General features: G+C 35.7%; 1 protein-coding gene across 1 annotated transcript in view; it reads right to left on the reverse strand.

The window, feature by feature from the left end:
* nfatc4 (nuclear factor of activated T cells 4) overlaps positions 1-21,089 on the reverse strand; it is a 45,245-nt gene that overhangs the window by 23,255 nt on the left and 901 nt on the right. The window contains exons 2-3 of the mRNA XM_030159859.1: positions 11,908-12,460; positions 1,819-1,985 (exon numbers count right to left, since the gene is read on the reverse strand). Coding sequence (XP_030015719.1) covers positions 1,819-1,985; positions 11,908-12,100 — 360 coding nt within the window. The 5' untranslated portion in view covers positions 12,101-12,460. The remainder of the gene's footprint in view (positions 1-1,818; positions 1,986-11,907; positions 12,461-21,089) is intronic.

Genomic DNA, 21,089 nt, shown 5'->3' on the forward strand with positions numbered 1-21,089 from the left:
GGCAGGTGAACAAGTGTGAATTTTTTCAGAATTTTCTGAGGGGGGTCATGCAGGGCACTTTCTGAAATCTGGTTGATTTGGGATGGAATGACCCCTTTAAGCACCAACGTCACAATAATGCACCAAGCGCCATAACTGAATGAGACAGACAGCTTTCTGAAATCTTGATACCAAAATTGAATAATTTTTGAAAATAAATAAATAAATAAATACATTTAGATGCCTAAAGGGTGAAACCAACAAGCAGTGGTTTCCAATCTTTTTGGCTGCCAATGTCTTACAGAAAATAGAGTGTACTTGGCCTCACATTTCAGGTACGCATGATTTAGAAGAGCTCAACCAAACACTAATTTTTCAGTAAAAAATTCTCTCATGATTTGATTTATAAGCCTGTACAACAAATTTAAACCAGTGTTGTGCAACTTTTAGGCTTTAATGCAGGGCTGTCAAACTCATTTTGGTTCAGTTCCATATTCAGCCCAATTTGATCTGCAGCAGGCCAGACCAGTAAAATAATAACTTAATAACCTATAAATAATGACAAATCCAAGTTTTTCTTTTTTTTTTTAGTACAAAAAAACCCAAAACAATTAAATTATGAAAATATTTACATTTTACAAAAAAGATGTGAATAACCTGAAAAAACAGAAATTTCATTTGAAAAATTAGCGCAATTTTAACAATATTATGCCTCGACTTATTATTTATACATGTACATTTACACAGTGTTCCATAAACATTTGGTAACAGGCAGAATATTGTTAAAATTTTGGATTTTGGAACTAAAATTTGAACAATTTCTGCAATATTCCATCTGTTATTATTACCACAACTCCAGATCACAGTGGATCCATAAATGCACCAAACATTTAGTAACAGGCAGAATATTGGTAAAATTGCACATTTCGAGTTGTTCATCTTTGTTTTTATTTATGTATTTATTTGCGTTTTACTGTGAAAGAATAGTTTTGTAAATGTAAATATTTTCACAGTATCATGTTATTTTTTTTTCACTTCAATTTTTTCCACATAATTTTTCACAAAGAAAATTTGTCATTGTCATTATTTATGGGTTATTGTGTTGTTATTTTGACTGTAGATCACACTGGTCTGTATGTGGAACCTGAACCAAAAGGATTTGGACAACCTGGACTGTTAAGGTTCATTTTTGCACTTTCATCCTGCAGGGCCGGAATGGAACCTTAGATGCGCCAGATCTGGCCCCCGGGCCGCATGTTTGACACCTGTGCTTTAATGTCTTACAAAAGCAAAGCTGACACATTTTAGATGATTAAAAGATCCTCCAGTTTCATACCAAAACTCTAACATCACAGAAAAAGGCCAAAAATTTAAAACAGATCAATGTATAAAAACATTTTTTTTCCCTGTATATACAACTGAAAATAAAGTAAATCAAACTAGAAAGAAACTCCAACAGTTACACACATACAACACATATGCTCCATAATTACTAATCTGGAGACGTGTTGACTGTGACTCACTTGTCTTTAATCATTTTTAGGCTTTTTTTTTTCACAAAATGCATCAGTTTACTCTCAAATAAGTTTGTCCCAGAGTGAATATAGCTTACGTTAGTCTAAATACAGCTAATGGAGAGTGGAGGCTGTTATCATTCACTAGTTTCATTAAAATCTGAACTCATAGTGAATGCTATGCCTGGTGATGTTTCTGTCAATATAGTGAAAGTCAAGTAAAGGACTCAACATAACACCCAAACATCCTTTTTGTTTCCAGGCCAAACATACAGAAAGTCTCATGCTTTAGGTTCAGACTCTTTATGAACCTGTCCAGTCTCACCTGTACAGACCGGGCGGGCAGGCTCTCATAGGTCCCACTGAACTCCCTGACCGGGGCCCTCCGTGGAGGCGGGGAATGCATCCCAGCGCGCTGATTGGCTGAGGGTGGCGGGCTGGGGATGCTGACTGAGTGGCCTGCATGTGTCGTGGTGAGGTGGTTGTCTGTAACTAAAAAAAGAAAAAAAGAAACCTTTTCAGACAGAATGAAACACATATAATTTAGACCAGGGGGGTCATTTTAGTTCAGGGGCCAAATTCAGTCTGATTTGATCTGAAATGGGCCGGCCCAGTGAAATAATAACATAATAACCTAGAAATAATGACAACTCCAAAGTTTTGTCTTTGTTTTAGTGCAAAAAAAACATTAAATGATGAAAATACTTACTTTTATAAACTATTCAAACAAAAAAAGATGTGAATAACCTGAAAAAACTGAAATTTCTTTAGAAAAATAAGTGCAACTTTAACAATATTATGCCTCAACTTATTATCTCCACCAGAAGGTATTGTGAGCACTTTGCTTTATGTGTTTGTTTGTTTGTTTGTTTGTTTGTTAGCAAGATAACTTAAAAAGTTATGGATGGATTTTCATGAAATTTTCAGTAAATGTTGATACTGGCACAAGGAAGAAATGATTAAATTTTGGTGGTGATCCGTACAGGGGGTGGGGGGTACAGATCTGTCTTGGCGCAGGTCTGTGCTCTCCGACTGCTTTTCTTGTCATTTCTCCATGTGCATTATGGATCAGATCTACAAAGACACTAAACACTGAGGAACAGGCAGAAAATTGATAAAATTGTGCTTAATTTTCTTCAGACATTTCATGTTGTTCATATTTGTTGAGGTTATTCACATTTTATTGTTACAGGATAGTTTGTAAATGTAAATATTTTCATAATTTAGAAAAAAAAAAAAAAAAGTAAAATTCTATTATGATCAGGTTTACATCTACAAAGTTTCCTTAAAAATATGAATAACATGAACAACTTGAATTGTCTTAAGAAAAACAAGTGCAATTTTAACAACATTATGCCTCGGTTTATCAGTTTATCATTTACACATGTGCATTACAGTCGCACAAAACATTTAGTAACAGGCAGAATATTGGTAAAATTGCATTTACTTTTCTTAAGACATTTCTGTTTGTTCATATTTGTTCAGGTTATTCACATTTTTTGTAAACATATATTTTGGTAATGTAAACATTTTTACACACTTTTACAACACTTTTACACCAAAAAACAAAGAGAAAATTTGGGCTTGTCATTATTTATAGGTTATTCTGATCATATTTTACTGGTTCTGACCCACTTAAAATCTAATTGGACTGCATGTGTCTGTATGTGGAACCTGAATTAAAATGACTTTGACACTATTGATTGTTAATATCTTTTGTGTACTTTTTGCAGTTTTTCACAAATTCATCCCGTGGGCTGGATTGGACCCTTTGATGGGCCGGATTTGGCCCCCGGGCCGCATGTTTGACACCTGTGCTTTAGACAATGAATTGGACTTCTACATCCACTGACAGCATGCCACTGTTGGCAAATGTCAAAACAGTGGATAAAATTCTCTTAAATCAAGTATTTACAGCTGTTTTCCTATTATTCACCTTTATATCCACATGGCAACAATTTCTTTCTGGGATATCCTTAAAAATTGACCTTTTTCCCTCGTGTTAAAAGCCACTTTCTCTTTGTTTCATAAGTTGCGGCTTCTGAGGTTCATGTGAATACACAATGACAGCTGCAAAAACCTGCTTTTCTTTTGCATCTGCCATGAGAAAGACTCGTTAGATGTCAATCATAATATTGTAAACACAATTTGCGGGAAGAAAAGATCCATTTTTTATCATCAGCATGCCAATGTCATTCATTACACATCAATTTTCCTTGATTTACTGAACTGTAATAGCTCCCATATGGAAAACTCATGCAACTTTCCTCACAAATGCACCGTGTCTTTTATCAAACACATGTAACATTTCATTTATACTCAACTTCTACTGAATGAAAACATCCCTTAATGTGTTTAAGCTGTTTACACTGTCTAATTCTTGTCTTAGTGGAATACATTTTTTCTCAGTGTTGTAAAGTAACAAAGTAATAATACTTCACTACTGTACTCAAGTATGTTTTAGGACAATTTGTACTTTACTAAGTATTTTATTCTGTTTACTTTCACTTTTACTTCACTATATTTCCCAACTCAATGACATACTTCTGCTCAAATACATTTTTAATGTACAGTATCATTATTCGTTACAAAAAATAAATTAAATGTGATTACTGGTGATGGCAACAAAGTCAGGAAGCTGATTTATCACTGGGTCTAATCGTATAATGCACAAGAGCAAACGACGGTCCACACGCAACCTGTCGACAATCTGTTGATGTGAGCAGCAGCGTAACATTCCAAATTCTGACTGCCTTTGGTTGATATTAACATTTACTTGTACTTTTGCTTTCATCACTTGAGTACATTTAATTGTAGATTATTTGATATTAGGGATGTAACGATTACCAGTATAACGATAAACTGCGGTAAAATTGCAGACGGTTAGTATTACCGTTTAAATTCCAATTCTCATGATAACCGTGTTTGATTACCGCACTTTTAGGGGAAAAAACCCTATGTAAAGATCTGCTTTTATGTCAAATATTTGAGAATAATTTTAATATATTACAATTTTGATTTTATATACCTAATATTTGGAACCAATATTCACTTTTAAAGTCTTTGAAAAGGTTCGTTAAACATTTGTGTGTTATTTATGCAATAAATTATATGCATTTTTCAAAACGGATTTTATATTTTTAGTGGGTTTTTTTGTCCTTTTATGTATTTATAGTAGGTTAAAATGAAAAAATAATAGGGAGATTATATAAATGAAGTTGTGCTGAAAAACAGATCCCAAACATGGGTATAGTAAACATTTGTTTATATAGTATATAAAGGCAAAATCAAAAGGACTGAAAAACAGACAAAATAGGCTCAGACCACTAAGGGTTAATACTTGAATGTTTCTGCAACAGAAGGTACACTGTGCCTGTTATTTTATTTTATTATTATTATTTTTTAAAAATACAACTTTATTAAGTTATTTCAGTGTATGTATCTGTACTTTTTGAACATTTTGAGCACAATTTCAATAATACCGTGATAATAATAATAAACCATGATCATTTTGGTCACAATGACCGTGATATGAAATTTTCATATGGTTACATCCCTATTTGATATACTTAAGTACAGTAAATACTAGATACTTATGTACTTAAACTAGATTTCAGTTGGTGACTTGAACTTCTACCAAAGTCATTTTTTGGTGGGGTACTTGTACTTCTACTCAACTGTGACTTTCCAGTACTTTATACAATACTGTTTTTTCTCGAGAAAGCCACAAAGACTTAGTTATTTGTAATTGTAAGAGAAAAGTCAAATATCAAAACCCATGTTTCACCAGTCACCTCCCTCTAAAAATAATGATGGTGTTTTGTTCTTGTTAAATAATCAACAAAACAAATGTTTTGTAGGCAAAAACTATAGTACCAATATTAAATTACAGCAGGATCTGGTTTTAAATTCACAGTTATGCAGCAAAAACATCCTTTAATACATATAATACTCTAGAATAAAAGGTTTGGTGTGTAATATTACTATTAAAACCCACTGAATTACCCCCCACCCACCCCCCTCAATCCTCTTTTGCCATTATTTGTTTTGTCTGCTCTGGGTTTGAAGTTAACGGGATATTAACTCTGGTCCACGATCACAGCATGGGCACATAGGAGGTGATGGTAATGTACCTTAACTTCCCAAACCACCCACTACAAAGAAGAAGAAAAGAAGAAAAAGAAGTCCAGTCTGAGCTGCCGTGGAAACAAGGCAGCACAACATGGTGAAAGGCAACCAACTCCCTCTGTAGATGTAAACAGCTCATGCTAAGATAAGGAAAACATAACATTTCAGATTTCCGTGTGATTATACACTAACAAAAACATACTTATGAATATTATACTGCATTCCTGCAATTCCATCCTCATAAATCCCCCAGACTCTTACAAACGGACTTTTAAAATTGAATATTTTTGTTGTTATTTACATAGTTGTGGAGGAAATATTTGCTTTTATCGTAGACTACAGAGCAATTACAGGAAAATACTGAACAGACTGAGATGGGGAATGACCCACACCACAAGTCAAACTGGAGACATGGTGGTTTATACGGTGGTCCAAAGAGGTGCAACAGGCCAAAAAATTATCCACAATAAGAAAAAAAAAGAGAACAGACCAAAAAATTATCCACTACAAGAAAAAAAGAGAACAGACCAAAAAATTATCCACTATAAGAAAAAAACAAGAGAACAGACCAAAAAATTATCCACTATAAGAAAAAAAGAGAACAGCCCCAAAAATTATCCACTATAAGAAAAAAAAGAGAACAGCCCAAAAAAGTATCCACTGTAAGAAAAAAAAGAGCAATGCCCAAAAAAATTATCCACTATAAGAAAAAAAGAGAACAGCCCAAAAAAGTATCCACTATAAGAAAAAAAAAGAGAGCAGACCAAAAACTTATCCACTATAAGAAAAAGAACAGCCCAAAAAATTATCCACTATAAGAAAAAAAAGAGAACAGACCAAAAAATTATCCACTATAAGAAAAAAACAGAGAACAGACCAAAAAATTATCCACTGTAAGAAAAAAAGAGAAATGCCCAAAAAATTATCCAGTATAAGAAAAAAAGAGAACAGCCCAAACAAATTATCTACTAGCCCAAAAAATTATCCACTTTTTGGGCTGTTCCCTTTTTTTTCTTATAGTGGATAATTTTTTGGGCTGTTCTCTTTTTTGCTTATAGGAGATAATTTTTTGGGCTAGTAGATAATTTTTTGGGGCTGTTCTCTTTTTTTTCTTATACTGGATAATTTTTGGGGCAAGTGGATAATTTTTTGGAGCTGTTCTCTTTTTTTTCTTATAGTGGATAATTTTTTGGGCTGGTAGATAATTTTTTTTGGGCTGTTCTCTTTTTTTTCTTATAGTGGATAATTTTTTGGGCTAGTAGATATTTTTTGGGCTGTTCTCTTTTTTTCTTATAGTGGATAATTTTTTGGACTAGTAGATATTTTTTGGGCTAGTAGACATTTTTTTGAGGCTGTTCTCTCTCTCTCTCTCTCTTTTTTTTTTTTTTTTTTTTTTTTTTTTTATAGTGGATAATTTTTTGGCCTGTTGCACCTCTGGGCCTCTGTAGGTTCATGGTCTGAAATGTGAATTTAAACCACATCATGAAGCTTACATCACTCATTCACCACTAGAATCACAAATATTTGGCACCCATGATGATTTTTTGGATAGATTAGGCTTTTCTATATTTTCTCTTTTTACATTACAGAAAAAAAACCTCATGAAAACATTTCAAGGCCACGGTCATCCCATCATTTCCCAGTGATGATGTGGTCTGCCGCTGGGATCAGCCTCCCAGAGCCAAACAGTAGTTTGTCTGTAATGAGCGAGGCTCCAACAGATCACTCCAGTGCAGTGGCGGCGGGCCATACGTGCAATTTTTGGGCAAACGTGGACACACAACTGCAACTGCCAACAAATTAAGACTTGGGGTGAAAAATCTCTTCAAATGTTTCCTGGCAACAAAAATATTTCCAAGTGATTAAAGCTGCAGTGCTGAGGCAATGCTCAGTTGGTGGATATTTCACATAAAACAATGATTTACATGTTTGTGTTCAGACCAGCAGAGTTTATGAGGCACGAAAACATTACCGTTTGTCAATTTGTTTTTAGGTAACTTAATGTCAAATTTAACAGATCTATTACACTGTAAGACTTCATATTCTGTTCTGATTCAGACCCCTAATAAGAAGAGATCCTAGGATGAATGGTTTCCAACCTTTATGGCAAAACCCACACAAATTGCAAAATAAATCGTGAGAAAAGTCGTGAGATGACAAACAGTGAAGGAAAACAGAATGGAAATGTTATAGTTGTGGTAATTTATAACTCTTTTAACACAGCCTGAGTATATTGTGACTCAGAATGACCTGACAGAAAGTGAATAATGTGTCACTTTGTGCCTTGGTGAACTTCATCAAAACTGATCTGAGCTAATGCATTATTTTTTATCCTCAGTTGAACTTCTATCAGAAAGGAATGTTTGGCTCACCTGGGGGTCTGAAACCCCACAGGAGCTCGCAAAACAAGTCTGTGGGGCCAGAAGATGACGAATGTGATTGAAAAGATAATACATTTGGATCTGTTTTAACACCTATCTCTAATCTTTTTCTTTTTTCTGATGTTTGAGTGGACAGTTGCACCTTTTGACACACCTTCACTCTCAAAAATAGAGGTATGAGATCAGAGTATTTATGTACCTATAAGTACATTTTTTAAGAATGTTCTCTCAAAAGTACAATACTGGTCTTTAGGAGGTCAGAATTGCACCTTTAGACTATGAAAAAGGCTCCAAAGTTCTGTAAAGTACAAATGTGTACTATAAGGTACCCTGCAGCATTAAAAACTGTGTGTAGACCATGAGAATAGGCTATAGGCTAGGAGAACTGAACAGTAGGACTAATTATAGTTCAAACATTAGGCTGAGCACATTATTTATTATATATCATACTGTAATTACTCTATAGTATATTTAATGATAATTTGTGTTTTAATTTAATAGCCCAATTAGCTCAATGATAATAGCCTAATAATTTATTTATCTTTTTAGAACCTCTGATTATTGCCATAATCTCTGTTTTATCAATTTTTCATTCACACCTCCATGTCTTGATGTTGTAGCTTGCCTATGCTGTTTTTTTTTTTTTTTTTTTCTCAATTAGGCCACTGGTTCAAACTTTAAACATCATGGCATTATCAACTATATGAGAGTTTTCTTTCTATGTGAAGTACTTAAGGTACAAAAATGGACCATTTCCAAAGGGTACAGAAATGTCTCTGAAAAAAGTACACCCCCAGAGACAAGCATTTGGACCCTTTTAAGTACAAGCTGGTACCTCTGTTTTTGAGTGTATAAGATACAGAGATGTGCAGATGCATGCACTGTAAGTCCGGAATTTGTATTTACTAAAATGCTTTAATTACAATGTACTTAAATGATTTAAGTTTTATTACATTACTGTAAAATGTTCAGTATATTCTACTAATTTGCAGACATAGTTGAAAGTACAAAAAAGTTTAAGATGAATGGATATAAATCACTAAGTTTTAGTCATGACCACACCTTTTTATCTCCGCACTGCATTGTGGGTATTGGACATGTTGAAAATGTATTCTTTTTATGTGCAGGGGTTCAACAGGGTTGTGGTGTAGTGTTAATTTGGATTTAATGTGTGTATGGTAATGTTTATTGGCCTTTTGTGTTTGTTTTTATATTTTTGTAGAGCTGCACCATGAGTCAGAGCTATAGGTCAAACAATAGCTTTCCTGTTCATCTCGTAATCTTTGTGTACAATCTAACTCATAGTATTTCACCAAATTTAAAGTACTTACTGTGCTGGAAAATTACAGTGAGTTATTGTGTTGCTCAACTTCTATCCATGCTACAACATATTAGGTTGAATAATTATACAAAGCATTTGAAATTGCAAGAGATTTTAATTTAAATCAACTTGGAATTGAGTAAAATGAACTTATGACATTGAGTCTAATGATTAAACAAAGCAATTGACATTGCAACAAATTTTAAGTTAAATTAACTTGGCGTTTAGTGTGTTGTACTTAAAATAGCAATTCTGTTCAAATCAAGCATTTAAGTTTAATACACTCAAGTTTTCATTACTCATTACTTACATTTTTAAGGCAACTAATTACCTGAGATTTTTTAAGTAAACTCAACCATCCGGTCTTACAGTGTGGAGAACACCTGGATGACAGCTGCATGTCAGGCACATGAACTTATGATTGAGATGAATGCATGAAAAAGTGAGAAGAACTGCTGTCTTGTTTGTCCTACAGTTCACTTTCATGCATTGGGTGTGGTGATACAACTGTATGCCAGTGTGGGCGGGAAACAAATCAGAGAGTGGATGTGAGGTGTGTGTGTGTGTGTGTGTGTGTGTGTGTGAGTGTGGAGTGAAAAATGGGGGAGATGAAGGTTGAGTGAAAGAGGGAGGGAGGTGTGTATGTGGTGCGTGTTCAGTACACAGAGGTTGAGGTTTCTTCCCAGATGGCAGCTGTTAACTCTACTCACACGCACAGCTGATTAGAAACACATTGAGTCTGGGGCTGCACGCACACATGCACAAACACACAAACAAGGCAAATATGGACACACACACACACATATACACACATACATGCACCGGGATGCACGCATGCAGATACATAACACACAAAACAAACACACAACAAAAATATACTCGTGCTCACATGCATACAGACTCTGGCACGCATGCACATGTGAAGCGCAACTTCACACACATACATGCACACACATCCAAAGGCATGCATACAGGCCTCACTACACACACACACACTGCGATTCCTTTGCAGTATCCGGCCGTAGTGATGTGACGTTCACGAACGAATCAAATCTTTTGAATGGCTCTTTGAAATGAACGATGGGAACCGAGTCTTTGTAAAGAGCGAGTAAGAGAGTTCTTTTTTTTTTTTTTGATTAATAAACGTGATTAATCACTGTTGTGTTTTGTGCAATTTTTTCCGTATGTTTACACACATTTATTGTTCTTGTTCTGAGGGAAAATGCACCACAGTTGTTAAAGTATTTAAGTAATTGCACTGATAAATGGCTTTTGTGTTTTGTGCATTTTTTCTGTATGTTTACCAACATACTGTTCTTGTTCTGAGAATGTCACTACAGTTCTGGTATTTCAGTAATTGCAATGATTAATCACTGTTGTGTTTTGTGCAATTTTTTCCATATGTTTACACACATTTATTGTTCTTGTTTTGAGGAGAATAAAATGTTATTTCATAGGAAAATGTTTTATTTTCTTCTTCATTTTTAACCTACAGACTAGTCCACATAATGTACCGTGATGTTTTTGGTCCAGTTCCATCATTTGTCTAATGTCACCTCTCATGTCATGGATTTAGCCCACACATTTGAACTAACCATTCTTTTTTACGGTAAGATAATATTTACTGCTGCGCCAATTAAACACCTTTAAACTGTAATGTCAATCATCACATGTAGCCTATTTAGTCATTCAAACAGTGGCTCCCAACCTTTTTTGGCTTGTGACCCCATTTTAACATCACAAATTTCAGGCAACCCCACACATTTTTTTTTGCTAAAATTAATTTGTTTTTGATCATGTAATAGTTTGCTATAATATGCTGCAAATAAACGTTAATTTTACACAACATTTAGGTTATATAATGTAAATTTTATTAGTAAGTTTTAATTTTAATTTTTTTTTTTTTTTTTTTAAATTACTAGAAATTTCAGGCGATCCCATTTGAATTCCAGGCGACCCCACATGGGGTCCTGACCCTAAGGTTAAAAAACACTGTATTAACTGCTCCTAATCCCCTTTTTAAATCATGTGGTACAGTCTGTTCTTTCTCAAACTGATCAAATCTTGCAGCACAAACATCAGAAACCAGTGTTGAATGGGTTTAACTGAAATGAGGAGGACCGAGGGTCTTATTTAGAGGCTCACCTGGGGTGTAGACCCACCAGCAGCACCAACGTTTGCATTGGAATAACGCTGAGCCTTTTACAGGGAAACCTTGCCACTTTAGTAAGTTTTTTTTTTTTTTTTTTTTTTTATCACTTACTAGAAATCTCAGGCAACCCCATTTGAATTCCAGACGACCCCACGTGGGGACCCGACCCCAAGGTTGAGAAACACTGTATGTTTCAAAATAATGCAAAACACATAAAAGAGCCAGTATTTTGAACGACTCTGTTCAGTGCAGAGCCAACAGTCCCATCACTAACACACGCACATGTGAAGCGCAACTTGACGCACACACGCACGGACACACACACACACACACACACACATCCAAAGGCATGCATACAGGCCTCTCTCCACACACACTGCTTTTCCTCTGCAGTATGTGGATGTGCATGCACTGAACTCAGATGTGTCTAACCCAGGCTGCTGCTGCTGCTGCTGGGCTCCAGGTGCAGCACGGACACCTCACTCTCGTCCCCGTGAATGGCGCTCTCCGGCTCGGCTGCGCGCACCGGTGTCGGCCCCTGACTCTGGCGCGGCGGGTCCTCCTCAAACACCAACTTGAACTCGAACTCGCCCTCCTCCCAGCCCGAGCCCGGCGCGGCCCCCATCGCCCTCCGGCAGCAAGGACAGGAATAAGAGCAGACACAGATCCCAGTCTGATGTGCGCCCTGGACTTCCTCTGGTGCGCCTTCCAAACTCTACTGCAGTCCCAGAACTTCTCCTAAGGCCGGGCCATGTCCCAAAGCCCTGCTGGTCTCAGTAAAAGTTTGGATGGGACTTTTCCAGGCTGAGGATGTCTGCTTCTGCTGCTCTGCTCGGTTCCTTGGAACTTTTTTCTGCCTTGATGTGTATTTCCAAACCCAGATCTTCGCTGTGGATGTGGATGTGTCCCGGACCTCTCACAAACATATTCCACACATACCGTCGGCTCTTTCATTCTAGCTCCATCGCCATCCCTTCTTCCTTTCCTTTCAAGAGGAAAAAAAAGTTGATCAAATATTTTTGTCGTCCTTTACCCTTAATTGCCTTTGGGTGGGTTTCCCAGCTCCAGTTGGTCCGTTACTCATTCCCCATAGGGCCCTCCGCCTGTCTGTCATCAATCCCCCCTGCCCAACCTCCATCCTCCCTCCCCCTTCTTCTTCTTTTTTTTTTTTTTTTTTTTACAGTGGAGGTTTCTCTTTAAGTTAGATTCACTTCACTTAATGGGCTTAGATATGTCATAATACTCCATAAAGAAGAGAACACACATCTCACCTCTTTTCTTTCTTTCTTATCTTTATTTTCTTTAGTATAATCTGTACATCCATGCCATCCTCAGGAGGGATCACACACATGTAAACTAAAACTAAAAACATGACATTATCATTCTGAGCAGGATCTGGACTCATGGCAAAATCTCTAAAACCTGCCTTTGTAGACCCAGCTGCACGGCCACCAGGGCTGGGATGTTAACTGTCACTTACTGAATATAAGAGGGCCTATTTCCTGTGTGATCAACACCGCAACACTCCCCCCTCTCTCTCTCTCCTTTTTTTTTATTTTTTATTTTTTTGGCCGTCACTCTTCCTTCTCCTCCCCCTCTCCCTCTTCTTTTTTTTTTTCCCTCTTCTTACCCCCAACTCTTTCCCCCTTCCTTTCCTTTCCTCTCATTCCCCACCAACTCCTTGTTCCTCCTTCTCTTGAGTCTTCCAGCCCCCTCCCCCCATCCCCCCTCTCCCCCCCTCCCTCCACAGATCTGTTTCACATTATCCTCTGTAGTCTGCTCTCTGTCTGAGGCAGGAGACGAAAAACTTAAATAAACACTCTCTCTCTCTCTCTCTCTCTTTTTGCCTCGACCCAGCTCCTTCTTCACCCCCCCCCCTCCCCCTCTGTCCGTCTCCCCTCTGTCCTCCTTCCTCACCCTCCTCCGGTTCTCACAATCATTAGGCGTATGTTATACTGGTGTGGAACTGGGGGCCTGTTTCACTCTCCCTGTCATCCTCTTGGGGTTGTGTGGGCAGGCCTTGGATCCTGGACTGATCTCAAGATGCTGCTGGAGAAAATGAAAACGTGCTACCAGCAGAGGCTACACAACAATATGTCTAACTTGAATTTTTTCTCACAAATCTTCGGTTAATGTTGGGTTTATGTGGTCGCCAATGGAATGGAACTAAGTGCATTTGTTTAAGTACTTAAGTACACATTTTAGTAGCTTGCACTTTTCATTTTGTGCGACTGTCCACTTCTTCTCCACTACATCTCAAACAAAATATACTCTACTCTACCCACTTAACATTAAAAAACTAAATTTATGGTTTTTGGAAATTGAAAGGAAATCGATGAGGACATTACATTAAAAATATGTGATGCTGAAACTGAAAGAATGTTTGATATAAAATTTTTAGGGGTTGTTATTGATCACAAATTAACATGGAAACCACATATTAGATATATAAAAGGAAAGATTGCAAAGTCAATGGTAATCTTGTATTATATTATAATATTATTATATTATATTATATTATATTATATTATATTATATTATATTATATTATATTACATTACATTATATTATAAGTCCAGAAATCTACTCAACCATAAGGCACTCCATATAATTTACTGTTCATTTCTGCTTCCTTCTATGTCCTATTGTGTGTTAGTGTGGGGCTGGACATATAAAATAACTGTAAATACTGTAGTCCTCCTACAAAAACCAGCCATACGTATTATTAATAAGGACAGTTACTATGAACATACTAATGAATTGTTTATGAAATCCCATATTATGAAATTGAATGATTTGGTTTACTATAAAATAATGCAAATAATGTATAAAGCCAAATTAAAGTGACTCCCCGTCTGTGTACAAAGGTTCTTCTCAACACATGAGTCTAAATACGATTTGTGAGATGTTTGTAAATTTGTTGAACAAAAAGTTAAAAAAAAAAAAAAAAAAAGAGACTAAAAGCAGATGTGTATGTGTTATTGGAGTTAAACTATGGAATGATTCCAGCATGGATTTAAGAATGTGTAGCCCATTTTTGATATTTAAAAAAATGGTACATAAGGCAATTTTTGAAGGATACAATTGTTAAGATCTAATAAGTAATCGGTAAATAATTTATTTTTGATTCTACATTAAATTACCATTAATTTGGTGGGTTAAGTCTTCTATTTTTCTGGTTTATTTTCACCTTTTTATGTTTTTGCTTGTTTGGTTGTATGCATTGTTTTTTTTTTTTTTTCTTTTCTTTTTGCTATATTGGATGCTGGGTAGCAGAGTGTGTTCTGTAGGACAGGCATTAATAGAAGCATTCTGCTTCTGCCTGGGCCTTTTCAGTCATTAACCTGTTTGTAATGTTTGTAATGTTTGAAGTGTTGTTGTTGGCACTGGTTGTATTATTATGTGATGACTGAATAAAGAATTTCAACATCATCATCATCATCATCATCATCATCATCATCATCATCATCATCATCATCATCATCATTTTGTGCAACTATACACTTCTTCTCCACTACATCTCAAACAAAATATACTCTACTTTTTACTATATTTGTCTGACAGCTTTTGTCTCCAAACAAGTGATAAACTAAAGGACAAAGTGTTTCTTTTATAAGATTAACAGATGAGATGCATAAACTACAAAAACCTCATTCATACAGAGCTGTTTTCAGAGTTCATGGAAATGGCATGAAATTGTAGACTGGAGCTAAATGTTATACACTACCAGTCAAAAGTCTGGACTCGCCTGGTTTTTCTTTATTTTCATGACTATTTATATTGTAGATTCTCACTGAAGGCATCAAAACTATAAATCAGGGGTGTCAAACTCATTTTCTTTCACCCCGATTTGATCTGCAGTGGGCCGGACCAGTAAAATAATAACAGAATAACCTATAAATAATGACAACTCCAAATTTTTGTCAAAAAAAAAAAAAAAAAACACACCCAAAAAACATGAAATTATGAAAATATTTACTTTTATAAACAATCCAAACAAAAAAAGATGTGAATAACCTGAAAAAACTGAAATTTCTTAAGAAAAATAAGTGCAATTTTAACAATATCATGCCTCCACTTCTCATTTCTACATGTGCATTATGGATCAGATCTACAAAGACACTAAACCCTGAGGAACAGGCAGAAAAATAGTTAAATTTGTGCTTAATTTTCTTTAGACATTTCAGGTTGTTCATATTTGTTCAGGTTATTCACATTTTAGTGTTACAGGATAGTTTGCAAACGTAAATATTTTCACAATTTAATGTTATTTTTTGCACTAAAACAAAGACAAAAATTTGAACTTGTCATTATTTATTCACACTAAACCAAGAAGAAAATCTGGAGTCATTATTTCTTGTAGGTTATTATGCTATTATTTTACTTGACACCATATTGGTCTGTCTGTGGAACCTGAACTAAAATGAGTTCCACAGCCTTGACTGTGGAATTTTTGCACTTTGCAAATTCATCCCACAGGCTGGATTGGAACCTTTAGTGGGCCACATCTGGCCCACGGGCCACATGTTTGATACTCCTGCTATGAATGAGCACATATGGAACCAGAAAAGCACTTGGAGAGCACAGACCTTTGCCAAGGCAGATCAGCCCCCCCCCCCCCCCCCCCCCCCCCAATTTGTAATCATTTGTTTCTTGTGCCAGTATCAACATTTCCTGAAAATTTCATCAAAATCCGTTCATAACTTTTTGAGTTATCTTGCTAACGGTCAAACAAACAGACAGACAGACAAACCCTGATGAAAACATAACCTGCTTGGCGGAGGTAATTATGTAGTTAAAAAAAGTGTGGCATAACTCAAAGCATATTTTATATTTTAGATTCTTCAAAATAGACACATTTCGCTTTTATTACTGCTTTGCATATTCTTGGCATTCTCTCGATGAACTTCATGAATTCACCTGAAATGTTTTCCACAAGTCTTGAAGGAGTTCCAGTGATGCTGAGCACCGGTTGTCCATCTGTGGTCCATCTCATGCCATTTAAATGAGAAGGAGAGTCCAAACTCTGGACTGGTAGTGTACATGTATATCAATAAAAACATGCACATGAATGCAGAAGTAGCATGAATTAACATCTAGCCATCCATCCATCCATCCTGTTCTGCTTATAAACATATACATATACATACATATACATATAAACAGTAGTTTTCACACAGTAAATCACTTTCTGATGATGGGTTTTAATCAATGCATTGCATATCTGATGAGAGTATACATGGTCAGTGGTGATTAAAAAATAAAATCTAGCCGTGTATGTTTTTGAAGCATGTTGTTGTGGTCCAATAACAGAAGATAACCACTAAACCTAATAGCATCCAATTAGACATATGCTGATTGTTTGTTTGATAGTTTTGTTTTATATTTGCAGCATCAACTGGCATTAGTCAATGGTAGTACATGTGTAAAATATGTTCTTTTTGATGAGGCTTGGCCAGAATATGGCTCCATGAAAATCCTCTGTACAAATGAAAGTTTTCATTGGTTATAAAACTGTACAGATGAATGGTTGCAATGTTCTGTGTGAGTGTAGCACATGAGGCAAGTCTGGTGAAATGATTCTTACAGGCCTGCTGCCCTCATGTGGTTAACAAAACAGCTTTGATTGTAAGCTTCCTCTAAAGGCACCTCTGGTTTTCAGAGCCTCAGGGCACAGATATTGCACTTGACAGGAAATGGTTTGTAATGTAAGACCAGTACAGAGAGAGACAGCACCAAGGTCCTGACTGAAGTAAAGTCTACCAAAACAGCACTGTGAAAAGAGTAACAAATTAGGAATCAAAGTCTTGAATAAATCCATACTGTCACCATCAGAGTCTGTCGTATAAGGATTTTGTTAATGTAATACTGTCTTTTTGGTAGAGAAGAATTAGATTTATATTTGCAATTACATTTATTATTAGTTGCATTAGTTCCACTTTGAGGAATTAGTACACTGTAAAAAAAAAAATCCTGTTGTTTTTACGGAAAAAAACTGGAAGCTGTGGTTTCCAAAACAATACTGTAAAAAACACATCCAACTGTAAATATATTTACGGAGTAACATATAAATTTAACATTTGAAATATGTAGATTTAACACTGGATTTAAACAGTAAATGGACTGCACTTATTCAGCACATCTTCTCCACCTTCGTGGTGTCCAAAGCCACCAGGTCAGTTTAGGGTTCAGTGTCTTCCATGGACACTTTAACATATGGACAGTCGGAGCCAGGATTCAAACCACCAACCCTTTGGTTATTGGACGAGCCGCTCTACCAGCTCTACTGACCCATTAATGTACAAGTTCAAAATGTTAAATTGTTAAATGTTTACTTTTTTATAACTTTTTTATTTAAAAAAAAAAATTTAAAAAAGCAAATATGCCGTTATTTCAACATTATGGTCTTACAATTTAAACGACACCACATTGCATTTCAGTTTACAGTTTTATTTTTCTAAAAACAATAGAAATCCATCATTTCTACATACAAATCTGGTTTTGTTCACATACTCTTCCTGTAAAAACTACAGCTATATTTGATTCAATTGTTAACACAAAAATCTTTTCAAATAAACAACTGTGCACTGTATTGTCACAGCTTTTTTTTATGTTGCAATTTTACAACTTTTTGGTGTTAATTCTGCAGTCATTTTTTACAGTGTATTTTACTTTATATGATTTATACTCAGATTCAAATGTAGCAACATAGTAACAACATAAAACAAATGAAAGAAACAGAAAACAACAGCAGTATTGGCATCATCTATCGGCTATTGGCCAAAATGTCATTTTAAATATTTGTATCAGTGTAGGAGTACGAAGAAATATACTGAAAATGTTAAAAAATTAAAACAGGCCACTCCTATATTTACTGTTAAGGCACAAGTGGTAAGTATTGTCCGTTTATTTCCACATTGTAATGAGATTGTATGCGTGGTTTAAATTGTATTAGCTGATGTTGTTTTGTATTACCTATTGCTAAGCTAATTGCTATCAGGGCATGGGGATATTACCAGGACTGTGCTGCAGATGTGCACTAGTACTAAATCTGGTCGTAATAAGAGTACAATAAGCTGCAGATTCATGTTTTGTCTTATTTATTTTTCATGTATATTTTATTTATTTGTTATGTATACATTTGGCCTGGTCAAAGGTTAATAAGGGGCTGCTCAGGTTAAGAGAGCAATGCACACAGAGATAGCTGACTCATGTTAATGTACTCTGGTCTGTTATTAATTGTGCAACATCAGTATTTGTAGCTTTCATTCTGGAATAAACATGCATTTTAACACATCCCCTCATCTTTAGAATAGAATAGAATAGAATAGAATAGAATAGAATAGAATAGAATAGAATAGAAGTTATATTGTTATTGTCCAGTAAAAAAACAATGACATACAGTTTAGCAAGTCTTTAGTTTAGTGTAAAATATAAGTGCAACACACACACACACACACACACACACGCATACACACACACACATAATAAACATTAACCCTTTCATGCATGAATTATGAGAACCTTAATCAAGATTTTTTTTCCTGAGTGTGTTTATCCTCTGTAGGCATGAAAAAAATAATGTGATTGATTTTTTTTTTTATTTTTATGAACCTATTTTTCATGGCACTACAAAAATGTCCACTCAGCTGAAAACCATGCGTTTAATTTTTGAAGCTCAGAAACATGCATTTACTGACATACTGTGTGAAAACTATGAAATAAAAATATTTTTAACCTCCTGAGACCCAGCTATGCATTTTTTGTCCTCTGTAGGGGACAAAAGTTTGACAGTTTCACTTAAAAAATGCTGTCCATTGCAAAGAACATTCCATTTAAAAAAATAATAATAAAAAATAATAATAATAATTAAAAAAAAAAAAAAAGTCTCTGGAAAAAAACCCAAAAAAAAGTTGCATTATGTGGTTTCCAGTCATGACAATTGTTTAATGGAAAAAAGCTAAAAATTTTCATTTTCCTGGGTCTCAGGAAGTTAATGCTGCTAATCTGATTTTTTCTCACATTTGAACACACTATAATACTAGTTATTACTCCCTCAGATAATATGCAAAAAAAAAAAAAAAAAAACTCTGTTAATTACAGTCTAATAACAATTAACAATTGATTTAGATAAAAGAACAGTAAAGTTACAGTAATGGTCTGAATGTCAGTATATGGGATGATGCATTAGTGTCCACTGTGTTGGCTGATATGGAACTAAAACAATAAAACCTGTGAATATACAAGAGAACAACTTTGAATAGCTGTCCACTGTAGTGACTAGTATGCATGAAAGGGTTAAAATATAAAATTACTATACAAAGAATAAAAACTTAGAAAAAAGACCACACATACATATAATAAGCAAAATAAAGTGTCAATAATATGAATTATATAGCAGTAGTGAAGTAAGACTACAATGATATGATATAAATGGTGCTCTATAACAGTGTAATAGGAACAGTGAATGGCACAGCAGTATTGAGATGAAATGACTACACAATGAATATAAAATTAAATATATATGAATATTAAATAGCAATTGTGAGGTCCAGATAGCAATTACCTTTGGGCCGGATCCGCATTAAAGCCTTTACATCCATTTATAGCTCACATCCGTTTTCTGACTTTGGACCAAATCTGCATCGGATCCGTCTTTCAGCTCTCTCTAGCAGTTCCAGAATTGTGCTGGCTTACAGATTCGGCCCAGAACAGTCTCCCATCACACAACCAAGACTGATTTTCCAAGTAGTGATACTGATCTGGACCAGAGTCATAATACGAATCTGGACCAGAGTCATAATACAAATCTGGGCCAACATGATTCTTGTGTATATTCTAGATGTGATTGAACGGAACTGGGCCAGAGCTGGACCATTTCTGTAGAAGATCAGTTTCGCGGAGCAGTACCTGTTTTGGCCCGATGTGTGTTTGGACACTGGGCCAGATCCACCAAATGGTTTCGGGCTGAATCGGTCAGCGATTCTGTTCCAGATCCGTCCCAGTGTCTCTTTGCTATCTGGGGTGACAGTGATGCAATGACAGTCTTATTAGACAATGTAGAACAGAGGAATGTGAATTATTTAGAGTGCAAGTGGAGAATGGCTGTATTGCACATCAGTCTTTGGGGATAAGAGCTGGAGGTGTGATGGATTTAACAGTTTGATGGTAGAAGCTGGTTTTCACTCTTTTAGTCCTGGATTTGAGCAGTCTGCACGTCTTAAGCTTTGACTTCAGATCTACTCGTTCCTTCACCATTTTTTAGGAGCCAGCATTCCTGTAAGTGTCTCAGGCTTGTATGAACCAGTGAATGAGTTTTTTTTTCCGTATGAGTCTGTTCTCTTTAAGCATGTTTATGCTTGTGCCTCCATGTATCGACGAAATAGGAAGCTTGAGCAAACGTCTTGAATCACCCCAACTTCACTGTTCCTTCACATTATGCAATAGCTGAATCAGTGAAAAGAGCCTCAGGACACACATAGTTCTTGATGAGTACCCCAGGATGGAAAAATACTCACTATTTCATAAAGATGGCATGATGCCAACATGCACAATTCACAGGATGTTCACATATGGAGAGGGATATATAGTACTAGGATGAAGTCAGATAGTGG

The sequence above is a fragment of the Sphaeramia orbicularis genome, chromosome 17, assembly GCF_902148855.1.
Source record: "Sphaeramia orbicularis chromosome 17, fSphaOr1.1, whole genome shotgun sequence".
Taxonomy (NCBI): domain Eukaryota; kingdom Metazoa; phylum Chordata; class Actinopteri; order Kurtiformes; family Apogonidae; genus Sphaeramia; species Sphaeramia orbicularis.